The sequence below is a fragment of the Haliotis rubra genome, unplaced genomic scaffold, assembly GCF_003918875.1.
Source record: "Haliotis rubra isolate DU_JTF1 unplaced genomic scaffold, ASM391887v1 Scf1357, whole genome shotgun sequence".
Taxonomy (NCBI): domain Eukaryota; kingdom Metazoa; phylum Mollusca; class Gastropoda; order Lepetellida; family Haliotidae; genus Haliotis; species Haliotis rubra.
In genome coordinates, this window is record NW_025765289.1 from 108800 (window position 1) to 127379 (window position 18580).

Here is an 18580-nt window from a genome sequence, read left to right on the forward strand (position 1 = left end):
ACACTCGGAAATCTTCGGATATTTCCGTTTTATAAATTGTTCCTTTCCTTTTTTTATTTGTGCCAAATATTATTTACATTTTTATTTTGTCATGATTAAAAGTTTTTATTAAAGCTTAATCAAGCATGGTGATTTTGTTGTGTTTTTGCTTTATAAATCAAGCATTAACTCGATTATAAGTAGTTTTTTGTTAAAAAAGAACTTCTTGCAATATATTGCAATACATATTGCAATATATGCTTTCGCATCGCAATATATTGCAATATGAAAATTCTCTGCAATACCCAGTGTGTAAGACTGATCTGCAGAGTTGCCACCTACCCAAAGGTAAAAGAGGTACTTTTAGATGAAATGTGATTGGTCCAGCCTGAATGAGTATCAGATTAATTTCAGTCCTGCTAAGCAGCTGGTGGATTGTATTAAAGCAGTTACTGTGCAGTTGTTATCAAACACCTATTGTCTGCAGATTCCAAGTAAATCTCGATCCAAAATATGCTACTGCAAGTGCAATTGTTTCTGTAAAATCCTTGTTAAAGATTTCATATTCGATACCTCCAATATAGCCCAAAGAAGTTTCTTCTGAATTGATTGGATGACCTTGTCTAGGTTACTTATTCTGAAACTGATGTCCAAACAGCTTGTGTATACAATGCAGTACATGGGTACTGTAAATCTGGAAAGATTTCGGCCATGGAGATATTCCAAACATGGGTTATGTTTCATGAAATTTCAGATTAATTCATGAGAAAAGTCTTTAGCAATCAGTTTAGATGAACTTTAAAGTAACTAACTCAACACCCTTTATATGTCATCATTGTTTCGGGTAGTGGGGCTGCCTACTGGTCAAGGTGTTTACTCATCATTCATGATTGTTTTACCGCCGTAATGTTGCTGGAATATTGCTAAAAGCGGCGTAAAACCGAACTCAGTCAGTCAGTCATGATTGTTTTACATGTGAAGGTCACGTTGAAGGTAATTAACACATAAAATGATATAGTTTAACCATAGCTTAATTCAAGAGTTTGGTATGGAAAATATTTCTAGACTAGAACCACTGGGTGCAAGAAGTAATGTTTTGTCATGTGACATTGTAGTTGAGGGAAGCAGATGTCCTCCAAAGATTGTGTACAGTATTTTGTGCTTCTATAAATTTGAAGGAAGCGTAGATTATCTGAAATGGAGTGATATGATTTAATCAGAAGTATGTATTTCATTTTGTTGTTGAGGTAGTTTTAGACACGTTTTGTTTCAGATTTGTACTGCATTGGCACATGTGTGAGTTGTACTGTCACCTGATGTGGTGAAGTCATTACGTACATGTTTCTGATGGAAAGTATTGGAACATTCAAGAAATGGTAGGGATGGGTCTGCTTCTATTTAACATCTAATGCGAACACCTAGTTATATATGGGATCTTTTGCAGAAAGCTTACTTCTGAGAGACATGGAGCTAGGAATCCATGGCAACCCAACCCCCAGGGCCCAGCAGCGTCAGCTACCTGGGGGAGCATCTCGACCAATGAGTGGCCGCTCAGACAGAAATCCAATAACGGTCAGTTACCTTAACATGAACCAAGTTCTTATGTAGCGGCAAATGGTTTCATCCGATGTCATGGTCAGTTTGTGATGGATAGATCAAGTTTAGCCACAGCAACCATTAAAATTGGTTGTTGCTAAATCTAAAGATATCCTATGAATCTTATTCATAATGGTTCTAAATGAATCTTTACATTTTTATCCCCCAGTATAAAAATAGTGTTATTTAGTCAAGCACATCCTTTAGATTTGTTTATTTAGTACCTAAGTTACAAGAAACCACCTGGATCTAACTGATCTTTTTTATCAGTAATAGGTATATTTTCTTATTCCAAAATATCTGACTTTCTGTTGAAGGGCGAGGATATGCCTGACCGTCCAGTTTCCCGAACAGTAGCCACAAGCCACAGTCGACCACAAAGCCGACCTGATGGGTGAGTTCATACAATCAGGCAGCCAGCAGACATGGCCTGTCTTTTGTATTGTCTTTTCTCACAAACAGACGACTTCTTTGTAGGTGGGGGTTCTCTGTTTGTGTCACCTTTGAGATACTCATCTTACGTTGAAGTGGTTTGTTGGATCAACAGGATTGGAATATTTGTATTATTGCAGTGAGATTTCAAATAGGGGTACAACGATTCATTGATAGCACTGAAATCATCATAGCCTCTCATGTGATGTGATGCATCGATACAAAATTTATTTGGGCAATATATCACAATATATGTATCGTGTAGGTGCTTATTGGAGCATAGTGCGCAGTTCTGAAAGAGGAGAACCCATGAAGATCTGGGTTAGAATTGATCTTCAGTAACTCATGCTTGTCTTAAGAGGCGACTAATGGGATCGAGTGGTCAGGCTTGCTGACTTGGTTGACACATGTCATTGTATCCCAATTGTGTAGATCGATGCCCATGCTGTTGATCACTGGATTGTCTCATCCAGACTTGATTATTTAATAATAATATATAATAATAATGCACATTTATAATGCGCCTTTTCCACGCCCTTGGGTATGCTCAAAGCGCTACAAAGATGAAGATGGGTGAAGTTATGAGAAGTATACTGAGAAAAGGTGGGTTTTCAGTTTTGCTTTAAAACTATCAAAACTGTCAGAGTCTTTGATGTCATATGGAAGAACATTCCAGAGGGCCGGTGCTGTGTAGGAGAAGCTGCGGTGTCCGAAAGATTTCAGATTGTAGGAGGGTATCACAAGAAGATTCTGAGAGTTGGAACGGAGACTGCGGGCAGGTACATATGGGTGAAGCAGGTCAGAGAGGTAGGAAGGGGCCAAGCCATGGAGACATTTGTACGTCAGGGAGAGAATTTTGAAATCGATTCTTGCCTTGACTGGAAGCCAATGGAGTTCTTTAAGGACAGGAGTGATGTGGACACGTTTAGAAGTTCTACTGATAATGCGGGCAGAGGTGTTTTGAATCCTCTGCAGTTTATCAATCAGATTGGAGTTGATGCCAGAAAGAACACTGTTACAATAGTCGAGCCTGGATGTTACTAGAGCTCGAACAAGGGCTTGAGTTGCTGCAGAAGTCAAGTACTGGCGAATGTTGCTGATCGACCTGAGATGGAAGAAGCATGTTTTGCTCACTTGGTTAACATGGGCATTGAACGTCAAAGAAGAATCAATGTGAACGCCAAGATTCCTCCTTTACAGACCGCCGTAATATAGCTGGAATATTGCTGAGTGCAGCATAAAACTAAACTCACTCACTTACTCACTCATGTAGGAAAGCAATACATGATGTACCACCACAAACAATGATGGATCCCAATACCACTTCACTAAATTCAGCAAAACAATCTGGATTGATCAAGTTCAACTCAACTATTTGGAAATGGTAAATGGGACTGCTACGTCTCAATGATAAAATGTGATCTGTAAACTATGCCAAACCTATCTCAACAATATTAATCTACACTCGCATGTCCTTCGACATCATCCAGAATTCAAGGTGTCATATCGAGGATAAAACCATTTTCTTCTCCTAAATTTTGTTTGCTTTGGACCAATAAATGATACTTATCATATTGGCACACTTGTTTTGTGATATATATTGTCCTGTATTTCACTGGCCAAAGCTTTTTTATCTTTTTTGATGCTGGGGAATATAGTCGATGCCTCATCCATCTGTCCATCCATCTGTCCGTAATCATTTTATTTGTCCTTATCCTGACTCATGCTAAATGCTTGTCTCCTTCTTCTTGCAAATGATAGTGGAACACTTGAAATCCCTTGAAGTTCCCTTCTAAAAAAGCGGACGTAAAATCATCACTCACCCACGAGTGGCCTCCCTTGCCCCTTTGGCGCCCTTTTCGTCACATGACCAGCCATGTATTGTAACTCTCTCCTTCTTCACCCTTGAGGACGGTTGTGAGAGCACCTGGGTCCCTATACGGCACATATCCTTTTCTGTTTAGGACCTTTACATCAAAATTATTGCTGTATACGGCTTTTAGGATTGTATTCTAGTATAATGTTTGAAATTTGATCTAAAGTATACGTTGTTTGACATGTTTTTTTCATCGTGTTTACATTTGATGAAAATTTGTATTCGTTGTAGGTACCAGTTGTCTGCGTCTGACCCACATTTATTATGTCCTGATTGCACTACTTCATGTTCTTTCAGCTCTCGCTGTAAAGATTGTCTGAATTTAACCACTTTCGAATTCAATAACTACCTTTTTTCCATTCATAGATGTGCAAAGGACTGGGTAAGAAGGTATTCACATGTCATGTCTAAAACGAGTGATTGCGCTGATAACCGTGTGTTAACTACTGCTGCCGATGTTCATAATTCCAGTGAATTGCCGAGAGTTTTACAGGGTCAGGTCGCTGTTCCAGTGATGAACTCTGGAGCCAATAAGAGATCGTCGTCAACGGAGCTGACCTCTTCGCAGACAAAGAAGACTAGATCGTTCAACGCAGAAGTAGAAGGCTACTACCCCTAAGACTTCATCGAAGTCTCTACACAGCTCTACGCAGAAGACGAGATCCTTCTCTGCCAAGATTGTACCTGCGGAAGAAGCAGACGTGTATGATGATCCCCCCATCCTCATACCTGAAGTGGGGCGGTGGGGTAGCCTAATGGTTAAAGCGTTGGCTCGTCACGCCGAAGACCCGGGTTCGAATCCCCACATGGGCACAATGTGTGAAGCCCATTTCTGGTGTCCCCCGCCGTGATGTTGCTGGAATATTGCTAAAAGCGGCGTAAAACCAAACTCAGTCAGTCAGTCATACCTGAAGTCACAGTCGTCAGCAAGAAGATGAAGCCTTCTTCTACAGCTACATCGGCAACTTTATCAGCGCAGACATTGACAGAAGACCTTCTATCAACGCAGACATCAGGTACCAAGGACAACAGCAGCGTCAATTCTTCACAAGTGCAGCGTGCCTTAGAAGACGCCTCATCGTTGTCAGAAGCATCATCATCCCTGCAGCAATCTCTTCAGACATCACAGAACTTCAACCCAGGACTGTTCATGCAACAGTTTACAGACCAGATGATGTCGATGATGGAACGTCGCTTCGCGCAGGAGAAAGCTGCTACGAAGACCACTACGATGACTACTAGCCTGCGTGAAGATTCAGCAGTCTCTCCAACACACTTGGAAGAAGAGGGAAGCCTGCGTGAAGGCTCACGCACCTGACGATCTTCTCCATCTGAAGTTAAGAGCCTGGACAACGCTACTAACGTCAGCTCAATCTAGACGTCCCTGAAGGAGCCACTAAGAATTCTCCATGCAGAAGCAGATCGAAGCATTCTCCCGAACCCTACAGTCGTCGTAGATACAGGTCGTCATCACCATCGGACTCAGACGCACATCGGGAACCTGCATGCATGCACTCCACATCTTACAGAGGGGAAACTATGTCTAAGAATCAACCTTCACGAAGGCCTAGAGAGAGATCTCAAGACTCCAGGAAGGATACACGATCACATCGGGATCGTTCACCTGCGCGCAGTTCGTCATACAGATCTTCACACAGAGACTCATGTCGTCGTGGATCGCCAGAGCGGCAGATGTCTAAATCAGAGGAAGAAGGTGAAGTCATATTCTCTGACACGGAAGTAACCTCATGGATTGCTAATGGCCTGGACCTAGCATCGCCTTCCAAGGACCCAGACAAAGCGTTTACATACAAGGTGTCCAACGATGATTTCGACACTCTCACCTTTCCGCCTTTTCTACCCGATCTCCCAAGTACCTGACAGTCTCAACTCAGCCTTTGATAAGGCTACCAAGTTCCAGAATCAGCATATCCCGACGTTCAACGCCAGGAGATTCCCCTTACATCACATGGAACCCTTCCTGAAGGTACCAGAGATTGATGAGACCGCCTCCGTGGTGTAGTGGTTAGAGCGTCCGCCCGGAGAGCGGAAGGTCGCGGGTTTGATCCCTGGCCGCGTCATACCAAAAGACGTTAAAATATGGTACTTGTTGGTCCCTGCCTGGCGCTCGGCATTAATGGGTACAATAAGGACTGGTTGGCTCGGAGTCAGTATAATGTGTCTGAGTGGGGTATCCATGCTTCACTGCGGCATGATATCTCAGTGGGCTAGCACTATAAAACCAGCTTAAGTCTGGGATAGTACAAGCAGACGCACATACACATACACACGCATTCACGTCGTCATATGAGCGAAATATTCTCAAGCACGACGTTAAACCCAATTTCACCTCACCTCACCGGAGATTGATGAGGACTACAAGATCATCAATGACTCCCGCTATAGAACTTACAAGATAAAAGACAAGAAGCTAGCGCAACTGGATACTACTACTAGACTTTCCTTCTTCGGACTAGCCAGGTCTAGGGCTATCAACGAAGCACTCATCTCGAAGTTCAAGAACTCCACCGCCGAAGACGACCGGATGATATATTCTGCGCTACTGACTCAGAAAAAGGACCACCAGTTTATGTCGGAGCATCTAGCATCCACATCAGCGGGCCTGACTCTCCTGAGGAGACAAGGATTTTTTGTCATCGTGCACCTGGAGTGAGCGGTTCACCAAGTCCTTATACAGAGCCCCATGGTCAGCATCATCCATCTGCAGAGGAGGAATTGAAGAAGTCGCTAAAGAGGTTACTAGTGTTGGGAATTGGTTGAAATCTCACAATTGATGATTGCTTCATTACCAACGAACAATCATCGAAAAAAATTGGTTAGCGTCATTTTTCAGATTTTCCTATCCAGGTTGTTATTGTAGATATGTATAACATGGTGCAACTTGCTACTTTAAAGTGATGAGTAATATATCATGAACATAAACTTCCTGGAGTCTTCAAGAAATATTCAGTCATGACTTTTCAGTTAGTGATGTGAGTTTTCTAAGAATTAAACAAGTTTTCAGGCCCTGACCACTTCAAAGATATATGTTCCATCGTCAAGTGTTTCAAAGACTAAAACAGCAGTTCCAAAATCATTTGTGTTCGATTATGAGAAAATGTGATCGATTGCTTGGTCGTTTGGCCACTTTTCGACCAATCTTCGATTATTTTAACTAATCGGAGCACCACTCGAGGTTACACACGAATCAAGGGAGGTCATGTTGATAAAGTCCATAGATACCTTGGCAAATGTGATTTGCCAGACGTCCCAGCGCTACTCCAACAAATCCAAGTTTGCAGGAGTCCAGAGAGCCAGAGAAAAGAAGAATTCCAGCTCAAGAGGAGGGAGAGGTTCTTTTCGTCGCCCAACCAGAGCCCCCAGAAGTAACCCCGGAAGAGGCCGAGCACCCAGGGGTGCCAGGGGAACCAAGCGCTGAAGGACAGGTTTGGAATGACTGGAGTCTTCCACCCCCAACCGTTCCTGTACAACCTTCGACAGTGGGTGGACGTCTTCAATGGTACTGGGAGAATTGGAATACTACAGGACGACTACTTATCTCAGATACTACACAGAGGGTACAAGATACAGTTGGAAGCCATCCTGCCGCTTACAAGCAACCCGCTGGCCTTCAACTATGCAGCCGACCAGACAGAGAAACTGGACGACGCAATCAAGACTCTACTTGACAAAGATGCAGTAGAAGAGATAAATCAAGATCTCATCACGCCCGGTTTTTACTCCCCAATTTTCCTGGTACCGAAGAATAATTCCAAGGAGAAGTTTCAGCTCTTCTACAACATGAGGAAGTTCAACCAGGAGTATCTCCGCAGACCAGCAAAATTCAAGATGATACATCTTCCTCAGCTCCGACATCTCGTTTGTCCATCAGACTACCTCGCCAGCATAGATCTACAAGATGCGTACCTACACACCCCGATACATCCAGACTCAAGGAAATACCTAAGATTCCTTTTCAACGGACATCACTTCCAGTGGAAGGTTCTACCGTTTGGAATATCGTCGGCCCCCTGGTTGTTTACTCGAGTTACCAAGCCCATCGTCACATATCTACAGCGTCGAGGTCTACGCAGTGCATTTTACCTGGACAACAGAATTCAAGTTCATCAAGATCCCAGTCAACTCAGACTGCAACTAGACTTCACCATCAGGCTTCTCACTCAGTTAGGATGGCTGGTATATCTCCTCAAGTCAGAACTGGAGCCGAAACAGGATCTTCAATTTCTAGGAATACAACTCATCACGCCGGTGAATCGCATAGTCGTCCCAGAGGATCGTTGGGTCAAGATACAACATATATCTCAAGCAATGCTCTCTCCGTTGACACTACGTGCTTGGCAAAGCATGCTCGATCTACTCACCTCAGCTCAAGACATGACTCGCAGAGGGAGACTACAACTGCGCCCACTACAAATATTTGTGAATGCCCATCTCGACAGTCTGGATCCGCTGATACTATCGGACAGCCTGACACCATACCTCTTATGGTGGACTCGTACGTGGATGCATCGCTACAAGGATGGGGTGCCCACCTCGACAATGAAGTGGCAGCTGGGAAGTGGTCGAGTCAGGTTCAGAGTCTGCACATCAACCTGTTGGAGATGAAAGCAGTGGTCAACGCTTTACAACACTGGTCCAGCGTACTAAAGAACGCAAGACTCATGATCCACACGGACAACTCCATAGCAGCATTCTACATCAACAAACAAGGATCAACAAGATCAACAAGTCTGCTACAACTCAGCTTTCTCCTGTTCCACATCCCAGCACTCTCTACAGTCCTTGGGCCACAGGATACACAGGATCTATCCTTATTCCCTGTCAGGGCACTAAAAGTCTACCTACAAAGGACAAAAAAAAATTCAAGCGCCTATTCATCCCCTTATCCACTAAGATGCCCACGGAAGTCTCAAAGACAACGATATCGATATAGATGAGAGCCGTTATACTAAGGGCCTACAAAGCAGCAGGACTTGAGCCTCCACGAGCCTCCAATCTCTACGAAGTCAGATCCCTGGCGTCTACGCTTGCTCTGAATGGAAACTGCTCGATTACAACAATAATGGAGGGCCGCTTTTGGAAATCGAACACGGTGTTTGCTAACCACTACTTCAGAGACATTGTCACCGAAGACGTCTCAGGCATTCACCAGTTTGGGCCACTTGTTGTAGCACAACAACTAACGGTTCCACAAAGGCACTGAGAAAAATCTCACACTTTTATCACGTGACTTGTGAAAACCAACGCTCTGGAGAGCAAATGGTTAAAGGGTCGCATCTCCACTGCATGCGCGCTTCCAGAGATGGAGTTGCAATAGATAACTAATGGAACATTAGTATATCTAAAATCCACACGAAAATGTCAGGAGAAGTTTCGAAAGAAACCTGATAAGTTGTGGTTCCCCCTAGACTCATCAGAGAAAGTTGAAAGAAAAGAATCATCAGCAGTGCGTCATAAGTTCCCATGGGGGGGTAATACAGGACGTAAATCAACAGCCAGTGAATCCAGAAGTGGCCTGACCCACCACCGATTCCGACGGATTCTGCAAGCATTTAGCATGAGTCAGGATAAGCAAAAATATGTAATTTTCTGACTAAAATTGATATTTTATACTTATCCTGACTCATGAGGTCATCCCTCCCAACCTCCCCTCTCATGGCACTCTGGATTTCCCTGTAAATCTGGGTGTCGGGCATTCATACGGAGAGAGTGACAAAACATGGCTGGTCATGTGACGAAAAGGGCGCCAAAGGGGCAAGGGAGGCCACTCGTTGGTGAGTGATGATTTTACGTCCGCTTTTTTAGAAGCGAACTTCAAGGGATTTCAAGTGTTCCACTATCATTCGCAAGAAGGAGACAAGCATTTAGCATGAGTCAGGATAAGTATAAAATATCAATTTTAGTCAGACAATTACATGTTTCTGGAGCATAACTCAAAAACAGTTCAATATTTTCAACAAAACTTGGTAGATATATCAAACAGAATCTAGAGTGGTGCCTTTTGCTATTTACAGATTTTTGTCATTTTTATTTTTCTTGGTCCCCATGGAAATGTTTTGGACTTAGTATCAGGGGGAGGGGTGGACTTCGTTTCCAAAGCACAACTTGAAAATCCTTCAATATCTTTCAACACAACTTAGCAGATATATGAGACAGATCCCAAATGGTGCCTTTTGCTGTTTGCAGATTTTTGTCATTTTTATTTTTCTCAGTTTCCATGGAAACAATTCAAACAGTCTCAAAAGGGAGGGGTGGGCTTCGTTTCCCAAGCACAACTCAAAAACCTTTCGATGTCTTTCAACAAAACTTGGCAGATCCAAAAGTGGTGCCTTTTGCTATTTGCAGATTCATTTATATTTTTCCTTGTTTCAATGGAAACGATTCAGACTTAGTCTCAAAAGGGAGGGGGTGGGCTTCTGGAGCACAACTTGAAAACATTTCAATACCTTTCTACAAGACTTGGCAGATATATCAAACAGATCTTGAAGTGGTGCCTTTTTCTGTTTACAGATTTGACATTTATGTTTTTCATGATTTCCATGAAAATGATTTGGACAGGTCTAAAAGAAATAAAGTTGGACTTTAAGTAACTGTCAGATGATTTGTTCTGTCATATATGTGGGGGCCTGGGGGATTTGTTATCTTCCGATGACTTGTTGAATTAGTCTTATAGTTACAAATAGTAAAATCTGTTTTTTGTGTTCACGTTTCAGGGTGCCAGGTCTTAATCTCCGCTACCTTGCTGATGATGATTCGAAGCCGTCAAAACCTATAGACGTGTATGAGTACTCACTGCAAACTCCCAACACTGCCTCAACTGTCAGGTACTTTGTAGAGAGTTGTCACATTCATCATTTAAATTTTGTCCTTAAGTCCTATGTAGGTGGGTTTTTATCATGATTACTTTGCTATACATTGTTATTTATCTCTCCCATCCAAATGGGAAGATAAGACATTAACAGACTCTTTTGAGAAACTTTCTTAGCAGATTTAATGTTTGATATTGAAAAAGACCACTGTTTTGAACTTGTCAGATATACTGAAATCTATGTAAGGAATGTGTGTTTTTCCCATGAACGGTATAGCTATTTGTATACTCCTATTAAAGTTTTGTTTGACTAGACAATATGGTTTGAAACAGGCTATAAATTATAACATGCCAGTAAATACTCAGTTTCTTGAGATGTGACAATGTCATACATGTGACAATAATGTCTTAATTTTTTACATGTTATTGGCTTAGAAGGGGCAGTGGAGTAGCCTAGTGGTTAAACCGTTTGCTTGTCATGCCGAAGACCCGGGGTTCGAGTCCCCAAATGGGTACAATGTGTGATGCCCATTTCTGGTGTCCCCCGCAATGATTTTGACGTAATATTGTTTAAAGTGGCGTAAAACTAGACTCACTCACTCACTATTGGCTTACGTGTACAGTAGTGTTGGGAATTGGTATAAAATCTCATAATTGATGATTGGTTCATTGCAACTGATCAATCATCGAAAATAATTGGTTAGCGTCATTTATTAAATTTTTCTGGTTATGTTTGTTAATGCACAAAAAATAAAGAAAAAACATGTAGTTCTTTCGTTTTTTTTGCAAATTGCACAAAATGCATTTGCAAATTTCACATCTTTAAAGGATGACTAGTATGTTAGGAACATGAACTTTATGGAGTCTTTAAAATAAATTCAATCATGAATTGGAAGAGCTTGTAGTGCTAATGAAATGTAACAGACAAAACCAACCTTGTGAAAAATATCAGTATTGCAAACAAGTGTTCCAAAATTGTTTGTGTTCGACATGAGAAAACATGATCGATTGATTGGTCGTTTTGTCATTGCGACCAATCTTCGATTATTTCAATTAATCAGACCACCACTAGTGTACAGCGCATACACACTGTGAAAGACAGCAAGGCTTCTTGTATGTGCGCAGTTCTGTTTTCAAATCTCCATGATCAACTTGATGCTTGCTTAAGAACCATGTCGAGGGCAAGACTATTTTTCTGTTCCAATTTACAATGTCTGATAGACTGGATCTAGATTCACCACATACATTACAGCTTACGTATATGTTGTCTTGTGTTTTCTTGCAGCTGGGGTACTGGCAGATCTCAGTATTCACAGAGGCAGGCTACAAAACCACCTGTAAGTTGCAGCATGTAGATTTAGAGGAGCAATCAGTCTCCTTTTTTGTTCTATTTTTTTATATATTTGTTTCCATGGAAGAGATCTGCTTTGTAGAAGGGCAAGGGTCCAGATACATTTTCAACATCAGGAGTACGTACTCCTTACTTATTCAATGCAGGAGTACTGGAAAACCTTAAGAGTGCATTTAGAGTACTTAATGGAATTTAATGGAGTATCAGTAATCTTGTGTTTCGTTTCATATATGCACAACAACATTGCTACTCTTGTGTAAACAGGTCAATAAACAATAAAACAATACTTTGTCAGATAAATACATCTGTAAATGATTCTAAGACTGTACACCATTGCTGTAGTGCCTATCTGCTATGTTTTCTAAAATATTTCCTAACGTATCGTGCACATTTTATATCCGTACATACGCCGATACGGCCCTTATCTGGAGCCCTGGAAGGGCCTTGTTTCACACCCAGATGGGATTGCCCAATTTTCTCAGGTGACGCAGTTTGCTGTGTAGAGTCGTGTCCCTTGGGCACATCAGGAGTATATATGACTGATTACGTTTCTAGGTGTATTCATGTTCTTGGGTTTGACAGCAAAGTAGCACATATCAGAGACTTGCAACATGGACTTTTCTCCAACATAAAGCTGCAAGGTCCATGATATAGCTGGAATGTAATTCAAATCTGGATTTCAAAAGGAGAAATATATTTTCAGAATGTATGTTTTGTAGACTGTTTGCATCATTAATGTTTTAACTGAGCCTTATTAAGATACTTCTTATGATTGTGCAATTGCATCATGAATCGTTTAGTCAATTTTGTGGTATTTCATGGAATGTACTTTGAATACTGCTTTGCTTTGCATCGAAAGACAGCTTTGACCAGGCAACGTGGCCACACCCAATTTGTATATAGGTTTGTACAATGTCTTTAATTAAGACATTGTAAAATACTGTTCATTGAAGTATTGTGCAATACTGTTCATGGAATCTGTTCTGTCGAGAACTCAGACTCTTTAAGAAGTCTTATGTAATCTGTTCAAAGGATACTCTTTGATTTGTGTAGACGCCGAAAGCTGCCTCCCGTCCTAATGGTGTCCCTGGTCTGGGCCTCAGTGATGAGAAGGAGGTCAAGAAGCCTCCATCGGCCAGGAAGGTGAGAAAGGAGGTCAGAATTAACCCTATACTCTTGTAATTCAATCAATTTTTTTTAATCATATCCCTTGTTGGGTTAAAATAGGTCCATTATAAGGCCACAAGTATGTTGGGTGATCAAGTTTGGTGACAGGATGATTGACTTACTCTGATGTGAGGCTTTGCCCTGGTTACATACAGAGTGAAATAATTTACCCTTGATGTCAGTGAATACTTGTTCTCCACGGGGAAAATTGGTGAAGTGGACATTCTTTTTCATATGTTCATCCTTGGGGTACATCTAAGCATTTAATGTCCATTTAAAATCCCTATGACAGTTGTAACAATATTTGAATAAAAATATTTACAAAACAAAAAACTACGTATTTTTCCTTATCCTGACTCATGCTCTTTTGCTTGTCTTCTTCTTCTTGCGAACATAGTGGAACACTTGTATCTCCTTATTTGAAGCTCCCTTCAAAATAAAATCACTAATTGGTACTCACCACGAGTTGCTCCCCTTTGTCTCCCCTGGCGGGAAAAGGTGTCGCCACTCTCTGGCCATGTGCTTCACTCTCTCCTTCTTCGCCCAGTGAGCAGGATGTGAGAGCCTTGTGTCTCCTTACACACATATCCTTTGATAATCTCTTAGTTTTACCTCTCATAGGTTACTATAGAGGTATAGCTAGTATCCTTTACTATTTGTATTGATTAATTATCGTATTTCTACTGTTTATTCCGTGTATTAAGTGATTGTTCAGCTAGCTTTACGTTCATGAAAATCTGTGCGATTTGTAGATTACGTTTTCTGCCTCCGATCCACATGTAATATGCCCTAGTTGTTCTCGCGCGCGTGTGCGTTTAATTCACGTTGCAGTTACTGCATTAATTTATCTCATTCTGCATTTAATAAATATCATCTTTGCGTCTTAAGGCGTGCTGCAGATAGATCCACGCAAACAAAGGGCAAAACATGGCAGAGAGTCCAGATATTCCTTCCAGTCAGCTGCTAGCGATCGACCCTCTCCGTCTGGTGTTCTGCTAGAGACCCCTGCGGCGGAGAGGAGCGTGGGGCGCAGTCCGTTACCTCGAGAAAGCGACCGGCCTCCCCAGACATCCCGTCATTGCAGACTAAGTCTAAGAGGGCCTCATCGTCGTCTCAGCGCAGATTGAGGACACCCAGGGCAGCGCCAGACTTCCAAGGGAAATCACGAAGACAGCAAGAACTTTCTCAGCCGAGATCGTTCCAGCAGCAGAGTTGGGCCTCTCGATGATCAGCCGATAATCATCCCGACTTACGGCAGAAGAAGCGACCGGTGTCAGCGACTGTGACTTCTGCAGAGATCTCCATGCAGCCTGATGCCTCTACACCCGGCGTCAGGCGTCATTGATGTGAACCCCATCGCAGAAAAGGCGCCCGGCGACTTCGTCACAGATCATCCCAGAAGACATGATGCGGCAGATTATGAACATCATGGAGGACCACTACAAACTGCGCCAAGCGAAGTCCGAACCAGCGAAGGCTCCAAGCGTGAACAGCACCCCAGAGGCACCCCCGTCAGCGTAGCAGCCAAGGCGATGTCACCTTAGCGAAGGAAGTCCGCACCACCTTGACGAAGGACCTAGATGTACAGCCTTAGCGAAGGCCTTCAGCGAAGGCGAGAGAGATCATCACCATCTTCGATTTCATCTCTAGATATGGACTCAGACCATCAGACATCACGGAAGCCTTCGCGAAGGTCATATCATCGATCCCCGGACGGACGCCAAATGAAGCTTGCGAAGGCATTAGCGAAGGACATATGATTCAGATCTTCATCGTCTAGAAGAACATCGAGGGACTGCCGAAGAGCTTCGCGAAGCTATCAACATTCACCTCACAAGTCTCGAGAAGATCATCCCATAGGCGATCTCCACTCCGTTCATCACCAGGTCGATCACCCATCAGATCTCCACATAGAAGCGGCGCACAAGTCAACTAGATGCATACAAACCTCATCAGATATTACAGACAGCTACGCGGTCGAAGAGCATCTACAATTTATTAATGATGATGGTTTGAGGATGATGGAGGAATCATATTTTCTGATGCAGAATCACGGTATTGGATGGTCAATAACCTAGATCTCACATCACCATCTAAAAGTGGCAATACAGCTCAGGCGTATTTGATGAAGGAAGATGATCCAGATGCAATCACTCTACCCCGATCGACCCGATTGCGGCAGTGCCACAGAATCTAGATGCAGCTTTCCAGAAAGCTCACGAAAGTTCAGATACCACATCTACCCAACTTTCAAGCCAAGAAGTTCTCCCGCATAACATGGACTCCTTCTACAAGGCCCAGGACATCGATGAGAACTATAAGATCATCAGCGATGTAAAGAACAAGATTTACAAGATGGATGATGCATAAGTTGGCTCATATAGAAACCATGGCCGAGAGGCGTATGTTCTTTGGGTTAAATAGATCTAGGGGCGATCAATGAGACTCTTATTACTAGATTCGGGATTCCACGGACGGAAGATGATAGAATGATTTATTCTGCCTTACTTATGCAAAGAAAGATCAGCAGTTTTTAGCGGATCATCTTACATCTGTTTCAGCAGCACTGACCTTAGCTCGTCGTCAAGGCCTCCTCGCCTCCTGTAATTGGGGAGAACTTTACAGCCCACTTTATACAGCCCGTGGTCGACAACATCCATCTTTTGGAGAAATCGACAAAGTGCGCCAAGGAAGTCTCTAAGGATTCCAGGAAGTCCTTATGATTAGATCGATGGACACACTAGCCAGCGTCATTCGTCAGACTTCACAAAGATACTCAGGCAGATCTAAGTTCACGGGCCTACAAAGAGCAAGAGACAGGAAGATAGCCAGCTCTAGAGGTAAAGATTCTTTTAAATTAAGCCCATATGGCAACTATAGAGGAGGATCAGGAAGAGGCAGGACACCCAGAGGTTCCGCAATTATAGGCAGCTGAAACACAGGTTCGGAACGACTGGAGTCTTCCACCCCAGCCGTTCCAGTACAACCAACTCAAGTGGGTGGGCGCCTCCAACTACACTGGGAAAACTGGGGAATACTGCAAGATCCTTACGTCTCCAACATTATTCAACCGCAGTTTCGTATCCCTCTACAGGACAAGCCTCCGCTGACAATCAAACCCCCAAGTTCGATTTACAAAAGCAGCAACTACCAAAGATAAAGAGGCTGTCTCATCACTCCTATCCAAACAGGCCATAGAAGTAATAGATCAAGCAAGCGTCAGACCAGGTTTCTACTCCCCAGTTTTCCTAGTTCCCAAGAAAAACTCCGCGGAGAAATACAGACTCATCTACAACATGAGCTTTTCAACAAGAACTATCTCGCAAACCACCGAAGTTTAGCATGATACATTTACCTCAGATTCGCCAGATGATTAGTCCTATGGACTACATGGGCAGCATAGATCTACAGGATGCCTACTTGCATCCCCATTCATCCCGATTCCAGGAAATACCTACGATTTACTCTAGAAGGGCTACATTACCAGTGGAAAGTACTCCCATTGAGGAATATCATCAGCCCCTGGCTATTCACGAGGATAGCGAAACCGATTATCAAATTTCTACATCGTCAAGGGCTCGCAGTCGCGTTTTACCTCGGCGGACGGGATACAAGTAGATCAAGATCCACTCGTCTCAAACTACAGTTAAATTACATCATAAAGCTACTAACACAACTAGGTTGGTTAGTAAACTTACATAAAGTCGGACCTAGTACCATCGCCAAGACCTACAGTTCCTAGGTATTCGATTCATCACAAATCGCAACCGTATTATGGTACCAGAAGACCGTTGGCTCAAGATACAACAGACCATTCCACCAGCTCTACTCTCTCCGTTACCACTGCGACAATGGCAGAGCCTACTAGGTCTTCTCACATCAGCCCAAGACATGACTGTCACAGGCAGATTACAGTTTCGTCCCCTACAGGTCCTCATCAGCGCACATCTCAGCGATGTACAACCATTCAGTCTACGAAACATCTCAGACCACATCTACTATGGTGGACCAAGAAATCGAATGAATCTCTGCGAAGGGATTTGTTTAGCAGAGCAGGAATACAAAACCCATCTGTATGTAGGCAGCGTCACTCCAAGGTTGGGGAGCTCATCTCACCAACCACCACGATATCAGGGTTATGGAATCAGCAAGAATGCAAACTCCATATAAACAGTCTAGAAATGAAAGCTGTAATCAGCGCCATTCTACATTGGAGCACATTTCTACAAAATGCGGCCTAATGATCCATACAGACAATTCGACAGTGGCGTTCTACATAAACAAGCAAGGCTCAGCGAGATCGATGAACCTTTTGAACCTAAGCTTTCAACTGTTCGATTTAATACAAGATCTAAATCTACATGTCAAAGCAGTGCACATTCCGGAGCCAGAAATATACTAGCAGGCGGCTCTCTCTCGGCCTCATCTACCATCACCGACAGAGTGGATGATCAACCGGGAAATTTTGCACAGATAATCAAGCAATTAGGGAGGGCCGCTAATAGACCTATTAAGCCCGCAGCGATTCAACAATCAGCTACCGACATTACGTGTCACCAGTCCCAGACCCCAAGCTTGGGCAGCGGGCGGCTCTAAGTCTATCATGGGAAGGCCTCAATGCGTGCAGCGTTTCCGCCGCCAGCAATAATACCTCAAGTATTACAGAAAATCAGACAAACACAGAGCCTACAACTCACTTTGGTGCGCCCTACTGGCGGCCAGAGCGTGGTTTCCCATACTAATTCAAGAAATCGGTCAACCAACACTGGAGCTACCCAAAGCGCCAAACCTGTTAATTCATCCTCACACCAAACAAGTGCGCGGAAACCCAGCAATGTTCCAACTGCGCGTATGGACTGTATACAAATGTGTTTAAACAAAGAGGATATTCTGCCAGGCGGCAAAAGCAGTCGCGCGCCTTACGTTACTCAACTTCGTGGCAATGCGGCGACAAGTGGCACAGTTTGAAAATTATGCAACAAAGAAAGGGTTTACAGCAAGAGAGGCTTCTGACCTCAAGTGGCAGACTATTTGTGTTACCTCGCCAAAACAAACATTTAAAAGGTTCAGCGATATCAACATATCTTGCGGCTTAGCTCTGTAATCACCATGAGAGCGGGTGTCAAATTGACAAGATCTCCAGAGTTACTGGCCTTACTCACGAGCTTTCGATTGGAGGACCAAAGCGGAAGTTCACGCGTAGCTTGGGATCTGAATGTAGTGTTACAACACCTCGCGAGTGAGGTCTATGAACCCTTGGAATCGACAAACTTTGAATTTCTCTCACAGAAAACATTGTTTCTGCTATCGCTAGCCACAGCAGCAAGAATGTCTGAAATTCACGCGCTCT

At 43.1% G+C, this 18580-nt stretch overlaps 1 protein-coding gene across 2 annotated transcripts in view; it reads left to right on the forward strand.

Annotated features, from left to right (window-relative positions):
- The window catches only part of LOC124268033 (calcyphosin-2-like), a 40587-nt gene that overhangs the window by 1786 nt on the left and 20221 nt on the right, over positions 1-18580 (forward strand). The window contains exons 2-6 of one of the 2 annotated variants that reach the window (XM_046703038.1): positions 1424-1551; positions 1893-1969; positions 10618-10728; positions 11998-12049; positions 13117-13218. In XM_046703038.1, coding sequence (XP_046558994.1) covers positions 1444-1551; positions 1893-1969; positions 10618-10728; positions 11998-12049; positions 13117-13218 — 450 coding nt within the window. In that variant the 5' untranslated portion in view covers positions 1424-1443. The remainder of the gene's footprint in view (positions 1-1423; positions 1552-1892; positions 1970-10617; positions 10729-11997; positions 12050-13116; positions 13219-18580) is intronic. The other variant, XM_046703039.1, reaches the window with a different exon arrangement.